The 26,379-nt window shown below is 44.4% G+C and overlaps 2 protein-coding genes across 9 annotated transcripts in view; one reads left to right on the plus strand and one right to left on the minus strand.

The window, feature by feature from the left end:
- Positions 1 to 26,379, minus strand: part of LOC126199060 (tyrosyl-DNA phosphodiesterase 2-like) — a 174,825-nt gene that overhangs the window by 59,801 nt on the left and 88,645 nt on the right. For 2 of the 8 annotated variants that reach the window (XM_049935783.1, XM_049935820.1), the window contains 2 exons: positions 775 to 922; positions 425 to 516 (listed from right to left, as the gene is read on the minus strand). In XM_049935783.1, the coding sequence (XP_049791740.1) occupies positions 425 to 516; positions 775 to 909 (227 nt within the window). In that variant the 5' untranslated portion in view covers positions 910 to 922. Of the gene's footprint in view, positions 1 to 424; positions 517 to 774; positions 923 to 1,013; positions 1,387 to 26,379 lie in introns of those variants that run through there. The other 6 variants (XM_049935801.1, XM_049935812.1, XM_049935775.1 and 3 more) reach the window with 6 other exon arrangements.
- Positions 1,398 to 26,379, plus strand: part of LOC126199034 (double-stranded RNA-specific editase 1-like) — a 169,391-nt gene continuing 144,409 nt past the window's right edge. Inside the window, exons 1-2 of the mRNA XM_049935738.1 lie at positions 1,398 to 1,414; positions 1,518 to 1,604. Coding sequence (XP_049791695.1) covers positions 1,529 to 1,604 — 76 coding nt within the window. The 5' untranslated portion in view covers positions 1,398 to 1,414; positions 1,518 to 1,528. The remainder of the gene's footprint in view (positions 1,415 to 1,517; positions 1,605 to 26,379) is intronic.

Here is a 26,379-nt window from a genome sequence, read left to right on the forward strand (position 1 = left end):
ACCACAGATATTGTATTCACAGTTAACTGTACCAGTTTCACAGTGGGCTTGTCAATCATAAGGTTCTTAAATTACATACAATAACTTTCATCAGATCCCATTCCCCGTACTTTGTGCCAACTGCATTACCAATGGCTAATCAACAGTTTCACCATAGATTCGTTGTAATACAAAAACTTGATGACACCCAGAAGAAATAAATTACGTGTATGTCACTTCACAGTAATGCATTCATTAAGAAGAGAGCCACTTATATTGTTTCATGCAATGCGATACTATTGGCAAGAAACAATAGACAAGTGAACTGAAAAGTTTCCAAAACTGTAGAACGAAATGTGAAAAATTTCCAATATTTGTTGATCGTCAGTTCAAACAACACAACTAAAGCAAGACGACAAACTGTGCACGTTGTGCAGATACTTACTCGACGTTGATGACGATTTCTGGAGTGTCGCCGTCATTAGTAAAATTAATTCCACCTTTCTGTGTAGATTCGAAAAAGGCGTTCACCGAACGCTGAAAATAAAAAAATTTAAGCGTTGACATCAAAATTCACGGCAAACTAACAGCAACTTTATATTCTGCACATGGTTATGAGCACTATCATCGTATGAACTGCTTAAAATAAAACATGTCAACTCAAGATGCAATTTTTCCCATAGCTCCAGCTGTTGTGGCAATAACAAGAATTAATGTGAGATTCGTAATTCATGGTGAATGGGTAATCTGTATTTATTTCTGATATACCCGAACATAAGAAGCATGATTCCGCACCTGTAGGTCCCATTTCCTGTCCTGTAAATAAAACTGCGCACATGCGACGTCTGTTCCCGTTATTTCCGCAAATTGTTCTGTAAGCTTTTGACAAGTTTCCCTGTCGGGAATGTCCTCATCTTCACTGTTGCTCATGTTTTTCCGTCAGCTGAAAAACGATGTAAAATTTATTTTTGCGTTGTTACTTACAAACCTTAATGATCTTATAGCATATGACAATACAATCAACGCGCTCTTACATACAATACGTTGTGACAACTAATTCTACAAGAACAACACCACTTCAGTCACAAACTAACACTTACAGCCCCTTTTTCAAACAAGTTCCCGCGTAGCAAAGACAATTCTGTATGTCCTCTTCCAACACACTGCCTCAGTAAAACAGGAGCTATAGTTACAAACCTAAATAGAGTTAAATTGCGTATCAAAGTGAGTGTTATATACAAAAGCGAGACATGGTCTTTAATTACAGGTTTTAAGACATCACGTTTACCCACACTTCCGCAGACAATACAAATAGTGCCTAGACTGACAAGACCCATTCTTATCTTTGGTAGAATCAAAACGCATCTTTGCCAAGGCCGTTTGTGAGTACAAGTACATTGATTGAGAGCGTGTTTTCCGTTATGTTTGTGTAAAGGTTCATACTATTTAAGTATACGTCTTTGATTGTGAGGTGCTTTAAAGGGGATTTTTGTTTTGTTTTGGTCTATAACTTGTGTCACTTGGAGGTGTATTTACAGCGTTTGAGAAAATGGCTACAGAGACTGCAATGCAGAACGACTCAACAGGCCGAATTTCATGCGGTAAAGAAGTATCCGTGATGAAAGGTTAGTGTATAAATAGTAGTAGTTCAACAATTGCATTTATATAATTGGTTATCGGTCAAACTATCATAGCGCACGTGAAATTGTAAGATGCAGTACACCAATGCGTATGCTTTTCCGTAGCATTGTGGTGCAGTGCACCGCTAAATGCCGCAGCGTCCATATGAGGAAGATAAGACCAAATCTACGGCGGAAGTGCAATTGTGTGATATCTCTAGTTCGCATACTCGTGTGTAGAAAGCTGTAGAAGCTGATGAATTTCAGGCACAGAAGTTGGTACAATTACAAAAAGTAGTGGCAACTCAAATAGGCTTAGGGTCGTTTGGGATGTATATCTTGCTACGACTATGGACTAGATCACTTCCGTTGCTGTCAGCTCGTAGCGAAATAAATAACACCGAAAATTTTATTTTACGTCATTTGTCATATAATTTATGAAAAAGTACACTTCGTCATTAGAGTATCGTGCTCCACTGTGGGTAAGCAATATTACAAGCTAACAATCTATCTGAGGTCTTCATGTTCTACCATAACAAGAACACTGATACATACTCGAAAGTTTCCTTCCTTCGCCGGTTAACCATCCTAATCAACTCTTTTGCTGGGGGGAAACAACCAAGTTTGGAATAAACTAGTTTTATGAAGGTTGAAATCTTGTTTTAAGATCGAATTTTATTATGTAAATAACTGTTGCAACGATCTCGTTAAAGAGGTTGAGATTGTGATACGTCGGCCCAGTAACACTGTACCCAGTGAGAAAACAAAAGTTTTTTTCAATTTCCAACCTATCAGTTTAGGATGCGAATCCGGTTGTCGCGCCATCTACACAACCAAATAAGTGTATGACAGTGACACTTCCAGTTGTAAATCTTCGCGATATGCTGTGTCGGCGTTGGCCCGTACTTACCTGCATCGTTTACATGTTCGTATCTATTAGTGTTCAAATTTTGACGGACTCCTGTTGTTTGAAACTAAGAAATCCGCCGACAGTACTAAACATAGCAACTTTCATATCTCCATGAAGGGCCGGATATCCGAAAGTGAAGGTTTACATCAGCATTACGAGCAGATTACAGTAAATATCCGTGAGTGAAGCAGCCTTAGAGCTAGTGTACTTGTTTTAATTTGTTAATCAAACGAAACTCAGCATAAGCATTGGACACGTATCGTTGGAACGTTGATCAGAGACCCTACGTTCATTATGCTTTATATTTCCAATGAAAGTCACTCCGTGCGAATACCAAGCTAATTCATTCAATAAATGAATAGAATCCCCCCCCCCTTCCCCTCAATGGTCTCGATTTACTTTCTTCCATGAATTTCAAAAATTAAGACGTCAAGTATGATGTCGTTGAATGTGAAGAGTGATGTGATGTTGACGGAGACTTCAACAATTGAACACCTCAGTGCAAGAAAGGGATAAGTCCATTATTTTTCCATAAACCAATTTTTAATGCTGTGTAAAGGGAAAAAATTATCTTGCCTTTATTCCTACAAAGTAACATTTAGACCTCTACTCAATCTATATAGCATTTAGACCTCTACTCAATCTATATAGCATGAAATACTACATTTAAACTATTTTTAATTAGTTTTTTATGCCTCCTGAGAAATGTGGTATCTCGTTCTTGTACAGTCTTCAATTCTATGGCGTCAAAGACGGACCGTTTCGGAATGGATGATGAAGAGACGGCTGGAGAATGTTGAAAGAGCTTCTACAGTTGTCAAACTATCAAAAGTCCTTTTATGACAATAACAAAAAAAAGTTAGCTCAAAGAAGTTGTTGGTCCGATGCTGTTTAACATAATGGAATTAAAATTCAAGAGCACCTTCTCATTGTTTGCAGCAAACTTTTCATCGAAACTCCAGGTCATTGTCGTCAAAGACGTACTGCCTATTGACTTGCTGCGTATATAAGTTGCAAAATATGGCTTACAGTAACCTAATGTCCGCTGAAATGATACTGAAACGAGAACACTGCACGCTTTTCGTCTTGGAAGTGGCAGTGACTAATGATGCTGTTTCATTAAAGCGGCGGTGGAAGGGTGTCGCATTGAGAAAACGGCGGAGGGTGGAAATGGGAGGAACCATAGCTGGAGTTCCAGTGTATCCGTATGATTAAACTTTTCTTTCATTTGCGAGACCTATTCAAAACGAGTACCACAGGCCTTGGGCGCTTAGCCTGGCGGTTTCATCTCTCCGTCGCCATGTAACAGAGCTTTAGTTTCATTTAGTATCTAGACTTGGAAAGGATGTAACATTCCAGCTCACATTCTAACTTACGAGGTATCACGCCACATTGATGTAATCATTTTTACTAGGTATAATGTACTATTTTACGGCATGTGCTACTGAATGACAAAAATACGTCGAATACCTAGTGTTGACATACCGCGACACTTTGCAGTGCCATCCGTCATCCTTGTATTTGACAGATGATATGTCTAATACTCCCAAAAACAAGGTGATACTTCAGAAGTGCTACCTGGCTGGAAACTGGAGTTTTATAATCTTTTATAAGTCCCTATCGGTCGCACTCCCCTCATTTTGTAAGAGACGTATGTCAAATCTAATTTTGGAGAAAATGGTTTGTTATTTTATAGTTCATTTTCAGGGGTTTATGGGTACGTCGGTATTCAAAATAACACCTCAAGCGCGTTTGACGTCAGTATTTGATTCTTGAAAGGAAAAAGAAGGAACCACTGAATTCGACTTATTTTTAACGCAGCATTCCAATTGTTGTGGTTAATGAACGTGGGAATATGAAAATTCATGACTACATGTCATTCAAATATGTTTTGACGTTGCTTTAAATACATACGTACCCACAGTTTTAGACATGATTTCATTTTCGTCCGGGATAGTGGCCTTTGAACACAGTTCTTCGTTGTAGACATTAACAAAGAATTTTTGTGTAATTAATTATCCGTTCTTGAGGCTACATCCTTGATGTCTTCAGCTCCAACAACTGTTCCGTCATCTTCGGAAATACGAGATTTGCTGAAGAAACCTGGTCTGGAATTTTCCTTCAGCCAGACGTTCGGCATGATAAGCCCATTCCTAAATTTTAAGAATGCTTGATAGTCCAATCTGCAGACACATTGGACCGTACAAGAGATCCTAATTTTACGAACTTTGCATGTTGTATGTACGGGGTGTGAAGGGTAGCTTTCCACCTCGTGAACCACGTGTTTAAGTTTTAAGAGTCGGAAAAACCATCAATTTTGGCATTTTTGCAATATTTTCTCTGTAAATTTTTTCTACGGGTACTGCAATAAAAGATCCTCATCTCTTTTTATAGAGCGTAAAATTTTCTTCGATTTGCACTGGCCACACACAACAAAGAAAAAGGGTTTAGCGTTGTAACTTTTTAATTGTAAGCCCTTTTGAAAAGGACTATGATAGGTACTATAATGGTCAGTGTTTAACATCAAGAACCCTCCGTCAGCTATCATGCCGTCTGTTATGTTTTCCACGTCGTCGGTATCTCTCAGCATCATCCTCGTCGAGGTTGGGCTCGGCAGAATTTTTCCATGCTTGGCCACAGCAATGTTTGCCGATGGTAGAGTGCTAGAGATTTTAGTAAGGAATCACAACTGCATATTTCGTTCTTGTTATGGGACTCATCACCTTCCCACAAACTAATGGAATATTTTAGTTGCCCAACCATGCCTCTACTCGTCGGGGGAAAAAGAGACACCTTCCAAGTTGGAATTTGAGTTTTGCTGCAGGTTCAGAAACTTTTCAGTGGCACAGATTGTACATTGTATCTCTGTTCACATCTCCACCGTAAAATGTCGCAATGAACCTTTCCCCTGCTTTAGAATTTTGTGTGCTCTTGCGTCTGGCAATTTGGAAATACCAAGTCACACAGTTCTGTGATAAATGGTACTTGCTTTCTTTTTCCCTTCTCTAAAGGTGACCGAAGTAGTGCCACGTCCCCTTCGTGCATGAAAGGAAAGAATGGTCTGTGGATTCGAGTTTGTATTATGTTGACGAGTACAGAACGCTAGGGGGGTTGTCGCTTCCACTCTTTTGGAAATGGAAGTTGTTTTGAAAAAAAGGTCATCAGTACCAGGGTACCTTACCTACCTTCGTCTGTGGTGGTAAGGTATCATAGTCGGCTTCCTTTGATACAGAAGTGTATCATATAATCACATCGGTAACTTCTATTTCCTTCTTACCCACAGCGTCCGAAACGACCATTCAGTCGTGAGCAGCTCCTTTTGTTAGTGTCATTGGATAAAAAAAGAAAAACACTGACCTCACAGAAGACAAATTTTGTGACGAGTGCAGTGTAGCCTGGAGCTTTGTTAACGAAAGTCACTAGGATATCCTTCAAAACCCATTGTGCCTTTGCAGCCGCGGTGTTTTTGTATATAATCCACATAGATCTTGCATAATGACTTGAACATGGCTGTTGTAGTCAACTTCATAAAACTTTATGTAGAAGGTATCAACTGTCAGTTATTGCAGATTGTGCATCCCAAGGTCTTCTTTTTATATCGGAATGCACGCTACATCAAACGCAGCTTTGTACCGTTGCGGATGTCCTCAGTGGAGAAACATTGAAAAGGGTGCAAGCTTAAGATTGAACAATTCTCTCACTTTATGCCCAGACTGCTTGCAAGTGCAAACTCATTGGAGGAATGTAAGAATGGGGACTTTATATATATATATATATATATATATATATATATATATATATATATATATATATATATATATTAGTTTTCGTCAGCAGTTATTGGGGCACACGAAACTTCAACTGGAGTTGAAGTTTTGTTTCACCTTCACTAAAAAAAAAAGTCACAATTTCCTTAATGCAGTTGATGCCAATTCCTCCAGCTACATAACAGTTGACGTCTTTGCGAACAGTTGTTCCCGTAACACTATCCCCTTAGTCCCAAGGAATTGCAGATATTCAGAGAACCCTGATTACTTGTAAATGTTCCTGAATGTAGCTCATAGTGCATAACTTTCGTCACCGACGTTTTGGATGCTTAGGATACCCAAAGTCAATCGAGACAGCTCACTATCCGTTACGCTTCAGCCATGAATCAGCCATCCATGACACTTCATAACATAATTGTTATTAGGACCTGTCTATAGTAATAATTTTTTTCAGCACGACTAATGGCGAAATATCCTTCAGGTACGAATTTGTGAAGTTCCTGAGGATCCATTTTTGTCTTTCAGCCCCATTCAACGTGCAGGTTCCAATCTCCCAAACATTTAGCTTTAAGAGATCATACTCCTCAGTCAGCCTATAAAATAAGCAGTATCTTAACTAATGAAGCAATCGACATAAATGTTTCTGCATGTTATTTGTTGATTTTTGGACGGTTTTTCGATTTCTTTAGGAAATTCAATCATTAAGCCTTCCTCATCCGAGGAGTTAAGGTTGCTCAGTACAAAATGAAAAGTGTCCATGACGGAAGTCCCGCAGTCTGCAAATCTTATCTCGAGAAAAAACAAGAAAAAAATATTAGCCTGTATGATACTGCGCGCAGGGTAAAAGCAGTTTTTTACGGTTTGAAAAAAAGTCATAAAATGGCGGACTTTTGAAACTACCACATCATTTTAATGCGTAAGTCCATATCAGGTGGTCTAGTTTTATAGATGTTCACCACTCAGTTACCAAGATCTGAGTTTTTTCAAATTTTATCACCAGGATTTAACCAGAGGTTGAAAATACTATTGCAGTTGTAAGGTTCTTTTATTTAGAACACGAATGGTTTCGGGCTCTAAATAAAAGAACATTACAACTGTAGCAATATTTTCTATCTGTGGTATCATGCTCAGTTGTGGATGTGGGGCCTCACGTTTATGTCACGTGTTATTCATTTATTATATTATTTGTGAACAGACCTTGCGAGACTGACTAGTGGTTCCGAAAGTCATGCAGCTGAAAACGTTCAATAGGTCCGTAAATGCTTAATTTTCCTTAATACACTCCTGGAAATTGAAATAAGAACACCGTAAATTCATTGTCCCAGATTCCTGGGGTCAGATACATCACATGATCACACTGACAGAACCACAGGCACATAGACACAGGCAACAGAGCATGCACAATGTCGGCACTAGTACAGTGTATATCCACCTTTCGCAGCAATGCAGGCTGCTATTCTCCCATGGAGACGATCGTAGAGATGGTGGATGTAGTCCTGTGGGACGGCTTGCCATGCCATTTCCACCTGGCGCCTCAGTTGGACCAGCGTTCGTGCTGGACGTGCAGACCACGTGAGACGACGCTTCATCCAGTCCCAAACATGCTCAATGGGGGACAGATCCGGAGATCTTGCTGGCCAGGGTAGTTGACTTACACCTTCTAGAGCACGTTGGGTGGCACGGGATACATGCGGACGTGCATTGTCCTGTTGGAACAGCAAGTTCCCTTGCCGGTCTAGGAATGGTAGAACGATGGGTTCGATGACGGTTTGGATGTACCGTGCACTATTCAGTGTCCCCTCGACGATCACCAGTGGTGTACGGCCAGTGTAGGAGATGGCTCCCCACACCATGATGCCGGGTGTTGGCCCTGTGTGCCTCGGTCGTATGCAGTCCTGATTGTGGCGCTCACCTGCACGGCGCCAAACACGCATACGACCATCATTGGCACCAAGGCAGAAGCGACTCTCATCGCTGAAGACGACACGTCTCCATTCGTCCCTCCATTCACGCCTGTCGCGACACCACTGGAGTCGGGCTGCACGATGTTGGGGCGTGAGCGGAAGACGGCCTAACGGTGTGCGGGACCGTAGCCCAGCTTCATGGAGACGGTTGCGAATGGTCCTCGCCGATACCCCAGGAGCAACAGTGACCCTAATTTGCTGGGAAGTGGCGGTGCGGTCCCCTACGGCACTGCGTAGGATCCTACGGTCTTGGCGTGCATCCGTGCGTCGCTGCGGTCCGGTCCCAGGTCGACGGGCACGTGCACCTTCCGCCGACCACTGGCGACAACATCGATGTACTGTGGAGACCTCACGCCCCACGTGTTGAGCAATTCGGCGGTACGTCCACCCGGCCTCCCGCATGCCCACTATACGCCCTCGCTCAAAGTCCGTCAACTGCACATACGGTTCACGTCCACGCTGTCGCGGCATGCTACCAGTGTTAAAGACTGCGATGGAGCTCCGTATGCCACGGCAAACTGGCTGACACTGACGGCGGCGGTGCACAAATGCTGCGCAGCTAGCGCCATTCGACGGCCAACACCGCGGTACCTGGTGTGTCCGCTGTGCCGTGCGTGTGATCATTGCTTGTACGGCCCTCTCGCAGTGTCCGGAGCAAGTATGGTGGGTCTGACACACCGGTGTCAATGTGTTCTTTTTTCCATTTCCAGGAGTGTATTACACTAGTGAGAAGTACCGACTTTTCCTTTTCTCTGCAAACATCCAGAACTAAATTCAGTAACTAAATGCTAAGAATATATTTGCATTGTGCCAACTCAAAGATAAATAGATATGGATATAGATATAGGTACAGATTTTTATATTTAAAGCCTTTCTCGTTCTGCGTTGGAATAAACATCATTCATTATTTGCTTGTTCTTGTTACGATTGTTATTGTCATTCTCTCACTCGCAAGAGTTTTCGCATTCCTATTTGGTATCGATGCACATGAAGAGTGGCTATGAAAGAAGGGAATACTGAATGTTACGTCATGCAGAATACACTCATTTACTTCGGCTCCTCGTGATCTACGCTACAGGAGAAGTGAGATACATAAAGTTGACAGTGTGGACAGACCTGGTAGCACAACTGTGCAACTACACAGTGTTACCAGATAAAATGGTGCTGCGGAATCGACAGTGTAGTACGGACTTTGCCACAGTAGCAGACAGCTGGTAATTTAGGACCCTGACCGTGGATTACACTTTGGTCAGTGCTGGTTAGAGTGCTGCAACTGTAAATGGAAGGCTTTGTTTGATAGTCTTATGCTGATGCTGTCTGAATAAATTATGCCATTGGATACAAAGCGGTTTAGTTTTGAGACCTAACCCACGAGGGGGGAAGGCACAGTGGTCTGCTTCAGGAATTCCAAGCAATAAAACACAAAAAACAACCCAGGAAGGGAGACATGCATTTGGAATCTGTTCATCGTTACGGGGTCAAACAAGAGGGTAACATTACTGAAACAATGATCGGGCTACTTAGTATATAATAGAGCATACAGATTTCAAGGAGGAAACGTATGAAGACGCTGTATTCCTCGTTATCAATATGTGCGGCATATCTTTCGTGTTAACGAAAGTAAATTCCCGCTTTACCTCTTCTTACGTGTCAAATGAAATGAATGCCATGAGGAATAGAATATTTGTTGACTGCGTCTCTTCTTGCTTCCATCCTTACCAACATATTTCTTCATTCTCGTGGTAATCATGACATTCTATGTGTATGCTGCAAAAGATTGCAAGTGGACAAATTCGACATCGAGGTGCAAAGCGTTATATTCAATTCGAATAAGCTTCCGGTGTATTTTTACTTCGTTTGTATTTTTAGATGATTATGAACGTTACGGAAAATTATCTCACATGCTTTATGTTGAATGAGAAACATTGAATGATCCGTTTTGCTTTCCCTACGTTGAAATGATATAATGTCGGCGTCAACAGCCTTCTTCCACGCCGGAAGCTGAAACTTGTATCATTCTGGATTAATGATAATTGAATGTCTCATATGTATACATAGCCCACAAGGCGACGTCAGAAACCATCAGGGGAGAACGCCGCATAAAAACCAAACGTGCGCGCGCGTCTCCACTCTGAAGAACCGTATCGGAGAATCACGGCAAGCATTTCGCTGAAGAGCTGCCTCGTCAGAGAGCCTAGAAATGGCAGCGTCGTAGCAAGTATTTGTCAACACTCTGATAGTGCATTTACTTCCGGGTGTAGGTCGGCGTTACCTCGCTAAATTCACTTGACATTCGTTTTCCACATCGAAGACTCGTACCATATAATCCACTGCAAGATGACACAATTAGAAAGTATATTTAATTTCTGGACTCCAAGAACGGCGTTCTTCACATAAGTAACACCTGTTTGTATGTGCATTCGGGAGGACGACGGTGCAATCCCGCGCCCGGCCATCCTGATTTAGGTTTTCAATGATTTCCCTAAATCGCTTCAGGCAAATGCCGGGATGGTTCCTTAGGAAGGGCACGGCCGATTTCCTTCCCCATCCTTCCCTAATCCGAGCTTGTGCTCCGTCTCTAATGACATCGTTGTCGACGGGACGTTAAAACAGTAATCTCCACCTCCTCTGTTCGTGTGTTTAAGGTTGCGTTTTGAGGCTCAGGCAACATCGCAGTGACTATATTCCGCCTCTGGCCGCCAGTGTTGTACTATAAGACATAGCAGTTCGAATCACGGTAGAAGCCGCTGACTACAACCTTTTATTTTCCATTTTAATTAATGGAGTTGCAAACTGCTAGTAAAAATTTCTTATGCGAAATCTGAAGAATGCCTTTAAACATCAATCTTCGTCCGATTTCGACTTAGTAAATTAAGTTAATATCATGGATTTCTGCTTTGCAAATTCCAAGGTGCTTCACTGTAAAATAGCCCCTGAAAAGATTCAAACCGACTGTCAACGATATAAATTTGAGCTTTGTTCGTCATATAGGTCTAACATGTCAGAAGGTTGTTTATGAAGTGCACATGTTCATTAATGTAGTTCCCTTCTTCTAAATTTTTGCAATAGCATTTAACTGTAGACGTTTTCTAACACCGGCGTTAGCAATTCCTTTGCGTTCTCTGAAACCTTCAAAACGACAAATTTTTCTGGTTTAAATGGGATGACCTTAACTATCACTTCCGATCAACAATAAATACTTCATGAACCCATACATGGAACTCCAAATGTGCAGTGTTCCTGCACTGCTACAGAGCATGCATTGCAAGGTATTCACACAGTTTATCGCATAGACTTACCATTAAGGAATGAAACAAGAACTGTAATACACTTTACACCACAGACGCTCACTCTGGCTTGACGAAAACATCCAAACATTGACCAAAAGTTGCACAAATAATTGAGTTTGAAAGGAAAAGAAACGAGGTATGAAGCATTTATAAATTCATCGAATGTAGTGAGGTGGTTTAATTTCGTCCCAGTCTATAAAATTAATTTCGGGCCATACTCAGCTCTTGCCGATTAATGTAATATAATGCCCGCCTACTAATCAGGGCGTCTGTCTCCGTTGCTTTTGAGCGTGAATGGAAATTGTAGAAATTTTCTGTGGAGCAACATTTAATAATAAAGCGTTTTAAATCATAAAAAGCGATGAGCGGTAGCAGGCGCTTTCGATAAAGAACGGGGGAGTGCAGCGCCGCTGCTGTCGCCACGGCCGCTGCCAGTAGCCACTAAATGGATCCCGGAGCTTTGCCGCATACGGCGTCCAGAGGAGGACAGTCTGCAGGAAATCTGCCGCAAAATCGTTACTGGATAAAATTTTGATATCGGTGTGTCACAAAGCGAAATAGATTGAATCTGCGCTACCATTACATTCACGTCTTCAGCATTCAGACAGAAGAGGCTATAAAAATATTTTATGCCAGCTGCTCTCGATCCACTGACATTATGAACAGAAACAACGCACGCTACCGCTAGACCACAGGCGGAATCAGCCTAGAGTTTCTCTATCATGGGACAAGTTTTCCTCCAGGAAGTGCCGCAGTCTACAGTGTTGCCAGATTGTGCAGATAACCGGACTTAGAGAATTAGCGAGTTGGCCAGTTTTTTTGTCCCATGTCGCGATCGGCGCGGACTTAGCCTCTGAAGCGGCCGGCCGCCGGTCAAGTTTTATGTCAAAGAGTGTACTTCATTGCTTTTAACATATGGCAAGAGTTAAAATTTTAAAAAATGCAAAAATTTCCAATGTACCCACAGTACTTTCACCGATACGACAGATTCGACAACAAACAATGCGCCTCCAGGTGAACCTCTGTTTTTGAGACAGCCTGGCGGTGGTCGTCGCGGCGAAGCCGTCCGTTGTGTGACCGACAAGATGCGGTAACACGCGTTTCAACGGCGCGGCCTGGTCGCCGAAGCTCAGTGTCGCAGGCCGCGTTCTGTCTGGTCAGGCCTTTTAGTCATAATCTTTTGGAACTTGCCACTTCGTAAATACTTAGAGGATAACACTGTAAACTGCGAAAGGTAACGAACAGGGGACAGTGAGCGTAAGGAAAAATATAAGAACTGGATTTGTGAGGGATTTTGGAAAGTTTAGTGCATCCTTCCTTAATAGCTGTAGTGAATTTTGTTGATTTCTGTTGTATATACTATCGTAATGTAGTAAATTCCAAATCATATTTACAAACAGTACATTTCCATATAATATTGTAACAAGAACCACGACAGTTGTCACTGTCGACCTGCCTGGAAGTGCAGAGCATTAAACAGGTATTGCGATCCTTTACAATCTCATCATCGCCACGTTGGTGATGTGGCTTGTGCAAATTAATACAGTAGAGCACTCGTGACTGCATTTGCAGGAGAGTGTGCTTCATTATCTTGCTCAAACTTCTGATTAGAGCTCGCGTTATTATATATTGATAAATTTGTTTTGGACTACAACGTCTGACATAACTGCCCTGAATATGAAGTGATCGTATGTCATTGTTGACCGGGATGTCCCAGTCGGGTTCGGCCGCTAAGTGCAAGCCTTCTTTCAGTGGGCCCTCATTGGGCGACTTGCTGCCGATGATGAGGATGAAATGATGATGACAACCCAACACCTGGTCCCCGAGCGGAGAAAATCTCCAACCCGGCCGCGAATCGAACCCGGGCCCATTGTATGGAAGGCAAGCGCGTTACCATCCAGCTAAGCAGGCGGACACTACTGCCCTAATTGTGTCTGCTTGAACTGAGACTTCAATAAAGTAGGGAGTTCTGCGAAACTGTTGCGCCCCCCCCCCCCCCCCCCCACCCCCTCCGTTTCTCCTTGCCGACATTTTCCAATCTTTGTGTGTAACAGTTTGAGATCTATACGGTTTTATGACAAAGTAAAAGGTACACATTTCAATAGGTCTATCTTGTTGACAAAATTCAGAACACAGAACAAAGCACAGTCCGAAATCGAATTATTTCCAACAATATCGTTATTCGTTTTTCATTGTTTTGTTACCGATAAAAATATTTGCTTTACAGCCTACGACCACACATGCGACTTTTCTAGCGGGATTCAAGCACGAAAAAAAAAAAAAAAAAAAAAAAACGCAGCAGGAATTTATCAACTGTCCCGGCCGAAGTACAGGAAACACAGCAGAGCGTTAGCGGTCAGGTACAAGCGCCTGAGAAGCATCTTCTCGAGAACGGCAATGGAAATTATTTCTTTAGATAGCAATTCTGTTTTTGCACTGTTCATTACTCGCATCGTCGAAGTCAAAGAAGAATCCATCCTATAAATTAGGAACTGAAGGAATATGTATTGTATGGAACTGGGGACCTAGAAACGACGGAGAGGCTTCGTCCCCGCCGAGCCCTCAGTGGTTCACAACCCCACAACAGGCCACGGCAGTCCACTCACCCCACCGCCGCCCCACACCGAACCCAGGGTTATTGTGTGGCTCGGGCCCCAGTAGACCCCCCCCTCCCTGCTGCCTGGAACGTCTCACACCAGGCGAGTACTATCGAATGTTATGCAGTTCATTCGAACATTCGTTATCCATAGTGAAAACTGACGTTTCTAAATCATACAGTGATTGGGGACTGTCCATTCTGGAGTGGTCTGGTAACCACATCAGATAGCAATTACTGTTTCAGATACTTTGTGGGAGCCATAGCGATGGAGAACATTCAAATTTGTTCAAAGCAACTGACCTAGAGAAAAATTTTTGTCATGGACATTAACCTAACCCCAATCAAAGCCTGTTGCAAACTGAAATAAAAATAACTTTTTATAGGTTTTGTACCTCTCAATTTTCATCCAGTTCCATTTTCTCTCTATCCCCTCCCTCCACATCTTAATAAGTGTTGTTGTAATTGCTAGTCGTGACTGTTTCATAATTCTGCTTTTATAGTCAGGGCACTTCACGTCTTAAAGCGCGCCTGAAGGCCAGGCGCACTTTCGGACACAGTCGACGAAGGGCCAACGCAAATTATGGCGCAGCACTGAGCAGTGTCCGCAACACAGTTCATTGCGCGGGCGCCACACAAGCCCCTGCGGAATGGTGTCTCATATTGACAACGAAGGTGAAGGTAATCAACCACCGATCTTGTAAAGAACGACGGAAGCAACTTAAGAAACTTTGTTTCCGATCTGATACAACATTCAATCGTGCAGCGTGAACATAGGGCAATCGATTGAGCGATTGATCGTAGACCCACTCTACCATTTATTCATATCGACGCCAAGCAACTAAAAATAAGCCACCAACAAGGGAACATTTCATCCGAGGTAAGATTTTTAAGTGATTTAGCAAACACACGGATCTCTGCTAGGGATTCAGTCTTCCAACTCGAGAGTGCATCACATCCCTTGTACTCGTCGAATGCCATGCCGGCGAAACGTGTTTGTTACTTCTTCAGAACTGAGTGGACGTGTCTTCTCTCAGTTACTGGATCTTAACACTCAACTCAAACAGTAACAACAATTCATCTAAATAATTTTCCAAAGCAACCGTTGTAACTTGTTTATGTCTTTACTTTGTAGGAAATTTCAGTGACACCTCAAGAACAGATGGAGGTTTTCTTTGCTTCCAATCGTTTCTTGGGTATTACACCCTTCAGAAAATATAATTTCCACACAAGCTCGTGAATCTCGTGGAAGTGATTCCGGTCTAAACGGAAGTAGTTCACGAACCGTTTATCAGAAAACTCTTGACGTCAAAAGCGAATTCTCCATGATTATTTTCATGTATCCGCTTTTCCATTATGATACGCTCCGTTTAGAAGTGTTATATATTAATATCAGCATTGGTCAAACAAGGAATGATAGGACCCTTTCACACGTGGCGATATAGCATGGCGGCTGCAAATAGCGGGGATAAGCAGTTCCCTCCTTGCCAGGTACGGCTGAATTTCTTGTTTGTTAGCCGTACACGATTGTCGAATGACGTGATTAGTAATTTTCTTTCGTGCTGCAAAAATTACTTTTGGCGTGGAACTTTCTATCACTGAAGTAGAATGTCGCCCTGTAATTTAGTATTCAGTAAATAGGGACTATAGTACTAAGGTCGAAAAACTTAGTATTAAGAAGGAGAAAAAATGTATTCTTTACTTCGAAAATAAATCTGTTTTAAAAGTATATCTCGTATTTCGTTAAGTAATTATTGAAATACAGTTTATATTCATTTGCCAAGGAACAGCGCTGCTTTCAAGTAATCTGTGAATTTGTCTTGTATCGTCGCCGGCATACCGGCTTCAGCTCTGTCGCGACCGTCACTTGGCTAGGCGCAAATTGAGGCGCGTGTGGCGCGACGCAGCGCAGAGCACATTTTTGTAACTTCACAGGTCCAAATGGGACTGTGCATATTGCGACACGACGCGACTGGGACGCGACACGCGCCTGCGCCAGGTCGCGCGGCGTTGTGGTTGTGGCACAGTTTCTCGCGTCGCGCGTGCCTCGGTAGCACAGTGGGAAATTAGAGGCGGGGAGCGGAAAAGTAGCCCGGCCATATGCTCACATCGGAACGTCACATATTAGCAGTGGTAGTATTGCCCATACGATAAATTTTGCCTTACTGTGTACTAAATTTTATTGCCTTTGGGTAGTGTTTCGCTTTTCGCCATTTAAACACTCCAGCTTTCTTCGTTAGTACATTATACTTTTCGGTTATTTATATCTCTAGAGTTTTTTTTTTTTCTTCTGTCAAGAAAAATGATACTGCAGTGACTGATGAGCCATTGGCCGCTGGAATTGTATCATATGCCTCCACGATGTTTTCAGATTACAAGAAGGGACAGAGGGTAGTGAATAAGGAAGCAAGAAATATTATAAAATCGCGTGATAAGAAGCAAGGCAGGAAAATAAAACAAGGTTATCTTCTCGCTGTCTAGTATGCTGGCGTATCTGTACGCTCTGTTACTAAAATTTAGAAAGGGCTAATCTCCACAAGTTTGATACATTTGTGCTCCTGGTACAAAGCATCCAAGATCTGAAGTATAGAAGTCTCACTGATTACTTGGATATGGATGTTATAATGTAATACGACACACTGTACTACATGCATGTGAACATCACATTTCCACTGCCACCTAGAAAGAGTCGAAAAGCAGTCACAAATAGCAAAGTTTTAATTGGTTTGCCGAGATGAGAAAAAGCATTTCAATTGTTGCCTGCACATTATCAGCATTAATAAATTAATCATACAATAGGCTACACAAATGAAGAAAATGGTCGGTATTATTAAGAAAATAGGAAGATTCTAAAAGGGTGTCATGATTAGATATATTTAATTTGTTGAAATGTATTGCTGACAAAGGCAGTTGTACTTTCGTGACAATGTTTTTCGAACTCCAACTCACAAGGCACACATGGCTAGCTTGTGCATTCCTGTCGCTGCTGAAATACACTGACCATTGTGTTGTGTGACAGATAAATTGCTTATTTTTCTCAATAACAACTATTTTATTCGCGATCACACATTGTCAGTTTGGCAAGCCGTAGGAGAGTAACCAGTATCTGGTATGTGCCTATCATTCCGCCTGAAGGAATGCTCGTCATTATTTTAATACTGCTCAGATCAAGAGAAGGAATAAAATCCTTGGGTAAGTTTCCATTCCAGTCGTTCAGTCGCAAAATTCCAACAGAATTGGCAATCTATTTTGGTGTGAGTTGTTAACCTTTTTTCATTCGAAGAAGCACCACCGTTTGTGAGTAACGGCCACATTTCTCTTGATGACTGGGTTAATTATACTTACTTTGCCCCCCCCCCCCCCAGGGGGTCCACAACTCTTTTGTGGATACGTGCGTGGCGAGCACGGGGCCCCGAGCCATTGCAGCCTTCTCTCTCTCCCGGGCTGCATTTCCTTTCCCTTCCCCTCCTTTCCCCTCCATGCTCCTTTCCCCTCGCCCTCTCCTCTCCCTCTATTGGTATCCTTGCTTATGTTGGCCCCCGCTATCCTCCTGGTTCTGTTGGTTTTACACTCCGGCTTTGTTGCGTAATCATCTCCTCCTTTTGGCATTCCTTGGTCCCCCTCTGGGGTTTGACCTCCATTACAAAATTTCTCCTCCGTAGTGTGAGCCATTTGGGGAAGAGCACCTTACCTAGTGTCTCCGACGTGCGCCCTCCTAGTACATTCCACCTTTTCTTTCACGTCGTTGTCTGATGCTAGGGTGCATAGCCAGCACGGTAGCCAGCCCGTGTGGTGGGGTCGCTATGTACCCTTTTGGTTGAGCCCCCTGAACACACAGGGATCACAGTTCTGATACCTGAGCTGTGACCTCCTCATGCATGCCTTGGAGTGGTTGCTCGTCATCGTGGAGCATCGGAACTCCCGGCAATGGCCGCCGTGCCAGACGGCCCTTGCTGTGGCTGGGTGGCGCCCGTGAGGAGAGCCCCTGATCGGAGTGGGTGGTATCAGGGCGGACGCTATGCAGATGAAACGCATACGGGTCCAAAACTCTGGCCGTTCTTCTGCGGCCGTCTCTCTGCGTGGAACTGATTCCTCCAGTGCTGCTTCTCTTGCCCCTTCGGCCTTCCCTTCCATGGCTACCCCCTGGGAAGAGGGTAAGGCCCGTCGTCTAGGGGCAAAACCTTTCCCCCGTTATCTAGTTTGCACTAGGACTGATGGAGATACTTTCACCAGTGTCAAACCTTTATTCTTTGTGGAACACATTGAAGACAAGTTTGGCGAACTGGACTCCCTGAGCAAGATGCGGTCGGGTTCGTTGCTGATAAAAACTGTTTCAGCTGCCCAATCTGCGGCCCTTCGTGCCTGTACCCATCTTGGCACAATTCCTGTGTCCATTACCCCTCACCAGTCTCTAAATATGGTACAAGGTGTGATTTTTCACAGGGACCTCATCCTTCAAACTGATGAGGAACTTCGGGACAATCTCGGACGGCGGGGTGTTCACTTTGTTCGGCGTGTTCAGAAGGGTCCTAAAGATAATCGTATTGATACTGGTGCCTTTATCCTGTCCTTTGAAGGGGATACCCTTCCTGAGAAAGTTAAGATTATGGTCTATCGCTGTGATGTGAAGCCGTACGTCCCACCTCCTATGAGGTGTTTTAAGTGCTTGCGGTTTGGCCACATGTCTTCTCGCTGTTCCCAGGACCCTCTCTGTGGTGACTGTGGACGTCCACTCCACGAGGGGAGTCCCTGTGTTCCCCCTCCTGTATGTGTAAATTGTCATGGTAGTCATTCTCCACGTTCACCAGATTGCCCAGTATATAAGAAAGAAAAAAAGATACAAGAGTATAAGTCCCTCGATCGTTTAAGCTACACAGAGGCCCATAAGAAATATGCACGACTGCACCCTGTGTCCATGACATCTAGTTACGCCTTGGTTACATCTTCACCCCTTCCTCCCCCCCATCCCGGACCCCTCTCCTCCCCCCTCCCCTGCGGCTCCCACACCTTCTCCTATGGGCGCTACTCCCCCTCCCCAGCCGGAGAAGTGTCCCACTCCTTCGGCGTCTGCCGGTCAAGGGCGCCTCTCCCGGGATGCCCTTTCCCGGCACCTTCCAGGTCAAAGGTCTGCTGCCGCGCGGCGCCCGCGAGAGCCGCGGTCTGTCGGCCCCCAGGTCGCCCGGTCTCTTTCTGTTCCTGATCTTGCTGCAGCTGGCTCCTTTATGCCACACAGCCCTCCTCGATCTCAGCCTGAAAAGAAGAAGAAACATAAGTCCCGGGACAAAGAGCCTCTGGTGTCACCGGAGGTCCCTTCCCCGACTTCACAACCGGATTCTGCCCTGTCGTTCATGGATGTCGCCCCCTCCTTGTCGGTGACGGGTGGGGACCCGGCGGTATGACTGGATTTAGCGTGTTCAGCCCTCATTTAAACCATCGTTCTGTGGTTCTCCAGTGGAATTGTAATGGATACTATCGTCACCTTCCGGAATTGAAATCCCTTCTTTCGTCCTACTCTGCAGCTTGTGTGGTTCTCCAGGAATCTCATTTTACTGATGCTCACTCACCGACCCTCCGTGGGTTCCGTGTTTTCTGTCGAAATCGGGTCGGACCCTTGCGGGCTTCTGGTGGCGTTTGTACGTTGGACCGTACAGACATTGCTAGCGGGTGGATTCCTCTCCAAACTACATTGGAAGCGGTTGCTGTTAGGGTCCACTTAGACTCTGCAGTCACAGTTTGCGATCTTTATCTCCCTCCTGACAGGACTCTTACACCTGCTGCCTTAACCACCCTTCTTCAGCAACTTCCTCCTCCCTTCCTCCTCCTTGGGGATTTTAATGCTCATCATCCTTTGTGGGGCAGTGCCTTTCCATCTAGACGAGGTCTTCTTATAGACCAACTTATTGCAGACCACGACCTGTGCCTTCTTAATGATGGCTCCCCTACTCATTTCAGTGCCGGTCATGGTACCTTTTCTGCCATTGATCTTTCTCTTTCTTCTCCCTCTCTCCTCCCTTCATCGCCACACGACGACCTTTGTGATAGTGACCATTTCCCGTTGATTATCACGCTCCCTTCCCGCTCCCCGATGGACAGGTTACCTCGTTGGTCTTTACACCGCGCCGATTGGCCTCTATACACTGCACAGGTCGAGTTTTCTCCCTCTTTGTCGGGTTGTATTGATGACGTCCTACGTGACGTGTCTGACGCGATTGTTCGCGCTGCTAACCTTGCTGTCCCGCGCTCATCTGGACCATTTCGTCGCCGGCAAGTCCCGTGGTGGAGTACGGCCATTGCCATTGCCATCCGTGATCGCCGTCGAGCTTTGCAACACTTTAAGAGGCACCCATCCGTAGCCAGCCTTACTACCTTTAAACGCCTTCGCGCTAAAGCCCGTTATTTAATCAAACAGAGCAAGCGGATATGTTGGGAACGATTCGTTTCTTCCCTTGGTTCCACTGTCCCTCTGTCACGGGTATGGGCTACACTTCGCTCTCTCCAAGGTTGCCATCGGCAGTCCACCCTCCCAGGCCTTCACCTCCCAGATGGCATTTGTACGAACCCATTAGTTCTCGCAGAACATCTTGCGACCCATTTTGCAGTGGCATCAGCGTCAGCCTCCTATCCCGCTGCTTTCCTTCATCAAAAACAGCAGGCTGAAGCTCTCACCTTATGTTTCACCACTTGTGAGTCAGAATCTTACAACGAACCTTTACTGAATGGGAATTTCTTTCTGCTCTCTCTTCTTCTCATGATACCCTTTTACTGAATGGGAATTTCTTTCTGCTCTCTCTTCTTCTCATGATACGGCCCCTGGCACATATTCCATTCATAACCAACTGCTTCAACATCTTAGTGCTTCACAACGGCAACATCTTCTTCGGGTATTTAACCGTATCTGGCTCCAAGGTGACTTCCCTTCTCAGTGGAGGGATAGCATTGTGGTTCCTGTCCTTAAGCCTGGTAAGGACCCCCTATCTGTTGACAGCTATCGGCCAATTAGTTTGACCAATGTTGTTTGTAAGTTACTTGAGCGGATGGTAGCCCGTCGGCTCACTTGGGTTCTCGAATCTCGGGATCTATTGTCCCCTTACCAGTGTGGCTTTCGAGAGGGACGATCTCCAATCGATCATTTACTTCGCTTGGAATCCGCAGTTCGGCAGGCTTTTTCCCAGCGCCGCCATTTGGTTGCTGTGTTTTTTGACCTTCGCAAGGCCTATGACACGGCCTGACGCCATCACATCTTACTAACCCTTCATCAGTGGGGTCTTCGGGGCCCACTCCCGATTTTTATCCGCCAGTTCCTGATCCATCGGTCATTCAGAGTTAGAGTTGGTACTGCTTTTAGTTCTCCACGGACCCAGGAGACGGGCATCCCACAGGGTTCTGTCTTGAGTGTCCTTCTTTTCCTCATTGCTATCGATGGACTTGTGGCCTCTGTCGGTCCCTTGGTCGGCCCTGCCCTGTATGTGGATGATTTCTGCATTTGGGTTAGTTCCTCCTCGATGGCATCTGCAGAACGGCAGCTCCAGGTGGCTATACGGCGTGCCTCTGCATGGACCCTCTCACTCGGGTTTCAATTCTCTCCTTTAAAATCGCGGGTGGTCCACTTCTGTCGCCGTACTACGATCCACCCTGATCCAGAGCTCTATCTCGCTGCACAACGATTGCCTGTGGTTCCACAGTTTCGTTTCCTGGGTCGTCTTTTCGACAACAAGCTCACTTGGCTGCCCCATATCAGACTCCTGAAGATAGGATGTTTCCGTAAACTCAATGTCCTTCGCTTCCTTGCCCACTCCTCTTGGGGTGCGGACCGTTCCCTCCTCCTCCGTCTTTATCGTGCTCTAGTTCTGTCTCGTTTGGACTATGGTTGTCAAGTTTATGGTTCAGCTGCTCCTTCCACTCTGCACGTGCTGGATCCAGTCCACCATCGTGGTATCCGTTTGGCCACCGGTGCCTTCCCTACTAGCCCTGTTGATAGTCTCCTGGTTGAAGCTGGGATCCCCCCCCCCCCCCCCCCTTTCTGTTCGGCGGTCCCAGCTTCTGGTGTCTTATGCCCTCACTATCCGTTCTTCTCCCACTCATCCTTCCTATTCTATCCTCTTCCCAGACCATGGACGTCGCCCACCCGACTCCCGCCCTCGGGCGGGTTTACCGGTTGGGCTGCGCCTTGCGTCTCTTTACCGTGATTTTCAGCTTCCTTCTTTGTCCTGTCTTCCTCGCTCCCTCCCCTCCACCCCTCCTTGGTTAGTTCCTCGGCCTCGAATTCGGATGGATCTCCGCCGCGGTCCGAAAGATTCCATCCCCCCCGGTGGTGTTCCGTTCCTTTTTCCGCCAAATTTTATGGGAGTTTCGGGATGCTGTTGTTTTTTTCACTGTGGCTCTAAATCTGCTGATCATGTTGGGTATGCCTTCACGTCCTCTGTTGGAACGGAAAATCATCTGCTGCCACCTACATGTGGGGTGTTCACTGCGGAATTGATGGCAATTTCCCGGGCCCTTACCTTTATTAAACAATCCCCACACGACCGCGTTTTGTTATGTACGGACTCGATGAGTGGCCTTCTTGCTATTGACCGGTGTTTTTCGCGCCATCCCTTGGTCTCTGCCATCCATGACCATCTCGCTGATATTCACCGTGCTGCTTGTTCCATTGACTTTCTCTGGGTCCCTGGCTATGTGGGTATCCCGGGTAATGAGCTCGCTGATCGTTTGGCTGGGGGAGCAGTTACTTACCCCCCGTTTTCTGTAACCCCTCCTGCAGCGGATTTACGGCTTCACATCAAATCCCACTTCGCACAGTCATGGGCCAATTCTTGGGAGGCTACTCCACTGTCTAATAAACTTCGTGCAATTAAGGTGACACCAGGCCCATGGCGTTCCTCCTTTCGCTTCTCCCGAAAGGACTCGACCACACTGTGTCGTCTCCGCATTGGCCATACTAGGCTGACCCATGGTTTTCTTTTGCGTGATGAGCCACCCCCGCTATGTGGTTGTGGAGCCTTCCAGTCAGTGGCCCACATTTTGGTTGAATGCCCCCATCTTTTGGCTCTGCGTGCTAAGTACAGACTCCCCCACACTTTACCTTTGATGTTGGCTGACGATTCCCGGATGGTCTCTCTGGTTCTCGGTTTCCTCCGGGAGAGTGGTTTTGATTCTCAGTTTTAAGGTTTTTAATCTCTCTCTGGTGTTGGGGCTGGGGCAGGGCGGTGAGTGTTTGGGTGTCTCCCACTGTAGGCAGTGTTCAGAGATTCCCGATTCACCTCCCTGACCGGAATCGTCTTTTCTTCCCCTTTTACTCTGTTTTTACCCTTTTTTAAAGGCTTGGTTAGTCTTTCTATTCCCATACGTACTTTCTGCATTATAGCAGTTGTACCTTTTAAGTCACAGGTGGTCTTGCCTATGCTGCTTCAGCATAGTGTTGGGTTCGTTCTCTTGCCGACTTCCCTCATTTGTTTTTTACCAATGACAACGTGACTGCCCTTTTACGTTTTTCCCTTTTTCCGTTTTATTGTTCTGACTTTTCTGAGATGTCCCGTTAGCAGAATGGAGTATATTTGAAACAAGGGACTGATGACCTCGCTGTTTGGTCCCTTCAACCTCAAACAACCAACCAACCAACCATACTTACTTTTCCACAGTGTAATTTGCCGAACTCATCTCTCAGCAGCTACTGCGACAGAATTCCGAAACGGAGTGCCTCATTAAACAAGTAATTGGCAATCACAGAGCTCAATAGCTTACGAAAAACTTGATAGTGTCGGTTTGCAGTAAAATAAAAGAAGAAATTTCGTGTTTATTTTCATACTATGAAGCTCTTGTTTCGCTAGCTGTCGATAACTCTTAAAAAATTATGAGAGATGTTGCGAGTATTTCATTCGCGCGGGCGTGAGATCGGAAGACAGTGCATTGCATGGGATCCATTTTCTCGAGATCGGAGGCAGATAGAGACCTCCTCCCAAGTCTAAATAAAAATTCAACATGTTAGCTAAATTTCATACACAGCAACATACGGTGTAATGCACACCAAACGCAAAATCATAGCTACCCCTAATTTTTGTTGCAAACTTTGAGTTTTTGCGTAGTGTCTTACTAAAATGTGTACATCACAATAAGAATGGACATTAGCGAGATCATGGGCACTTCGCCACGAAGCTGAGATATAACGCTACAAGTAAGGCAAAAATCAAATATTTTCAGTGAATAGTTTCTGTAAAATCGTTTGAGGAAGATAACAGGTTGCACGCGCTTCGGTTCTGTCAGCGCAGAGCGTCGCCAGTCGGCGCGTGCAAAGTACGGTGTACGCGTCGCAATATGCGCTGCACCCGTGGCGACTTGGCGGAACGTGCGTGTCGCGCTGTAGTGTAGTGTCGTGTCACGTCACACGTGCTGTACGCAATTTGCGACTAGCCTTTTTACATAAACGCACGGACGCGCCGTGCGGCGTCGCGTTAGCCCCGTTGTCGTTATTGCTGTATAGCAAGTGTCGCGACATACAATTTTGACGTGCGAAACGAAAGTTTCTTTACGAAAATGGCGTTGGAAGAGCAAGTTAATTGGATGCAACTCGATATCCAGATATATGGCTTTCATAATGAACATTGTATGAATAGTACCAGAAAAAGTAACATTTGGAAAGAAATTGCCTAGAAATGGAGTAAACATAACGGACGAATACATACAGAGTAAATATTTTTTATTTTGTGTAACGGACGATTAAGTCTTCATATTTTTGCAACTAAATACATATCATTACATTTTTATTACTTATTTTCTGTTCGACGACATCCCCTATTTACCTTGTCGTTTTGCCAGACCAAATTACCTTCGGCCGAATTGAAATAATCTTTGTATCTATCCCTTATCTGGATAGCATTATTTACGATATTGATTTCTTTATTAGGAAGGTTTCATAATTGCATCTCGTTAGCCTCATCGCTTTCAACATTGTACCTTGTCTGAGAAAACTGTGCAAGACACAAGTGGCAAGAATCACTACCTGTTCCGTACCTGTCGGACTGAGACAGATGTGCTATAGTAAATCCTAAATTTTCTGTACAGTATTCTGAAAGCGTTTTTTGACACTTTTCAAGCTTTCTTGTCTGTATCATTATAACTTCCTTCATCTGATCGTCAAATTGTGAACCAAGATAAGGTCTCATCAAATAGGTTGTTAATGGAAACGCTTCGTTTCCAACTATGGGGTGAGGTAGTCGATCTCCCGTGCCTAGTAATACTTTTGGGCCTAGTATATTTAAGTTATTTGTTTCCAGTGTGTCGTGTTTTTTTTTTTTTTTTCCTAAATCTGACCCGAAAAGATGCCTAGCCCGCATCGCTATTCTTTCCAAGGTCGCCAACGTTCGCTTATAAATTTATAGTATTCTTCCTCACCCAACAAAAAAATTATCACATTCATGACAATGACACTTCCGTCCCTTTCGCTCGGAGGTTGCGGAAACAAAATTTGCTACGTATTGTCGCGGACGATAAACTAAGTCAACTGGGTCTCACGGCCCATTTAACCTGCACCATCGCTGCTCGCTGGGACCATCGCCATATATTCTGAAACCTGAGATGTGATTGGCTGCTTCAAGGCCATTCGTGCACCAGCTGTGCCATGTTTTGACTGCTGCTCGTTGGGCGCAGTTTCTCGGGGCCAGTTCGCAGACAGTTATGTTTGTTGCGAGCTATAGAGACAAATTGCAGTAACAACTTTAAGTGACAATTTTAAACTGACACTTCTTTCAGCCTTGTTTACTACCACCTACATTACGTTAATTTCCTAAAATAAGTGCTATTCGTAAGAACTCTCCACAGTTATTTGAAAGTCGAGATATGGGCGGTCTGAAGCATGTAATTATTTACACCATGCCACCATGGTACTACACATTCCGAGAATTACAAAAGCGAAAATATCAAAATAAACATCTTGTGTATTACTCAATCTTCGACATAGACATCTATAAGTGTAGGCCTAGTTATATTTTCTAGCATCTGCCGTTTTTCATTTTCAAGTAGAAACGAATTAGGTACAACGTTGTAAGCTTATATTACAGTCTCGTGTTAGATTAATTTATTCTTCTCTTCTACTTCCAGGTATGAAAGTCCACTTCAACCAGACGTCACCGAGGTAAAAAGTCGTATATACTGGATCTTTCTAGACAGGAATCATTAAAATAACACGGGGAATCGAAACTAGACTTGCATTAATTGTTAGTAATTAGTTTTTTCTATCCTGCAGTGTTTGACACCATGCT

The sequence above is a fragment of the Schistocerca nitens genome, chromosome 1, assembly GCF_023898315.1.
Source record: "Schistocerca nitens isolate TAMUIC-IGC-003100 chromosome 1, iqSchNite1.1, whole genome shotgun sequence".
NCBI lineage: Eukaryota > Metazoa > Arthropoda > Insecta > Orthoptera > Acrididae > Schistocerca > Schistocerca nitens.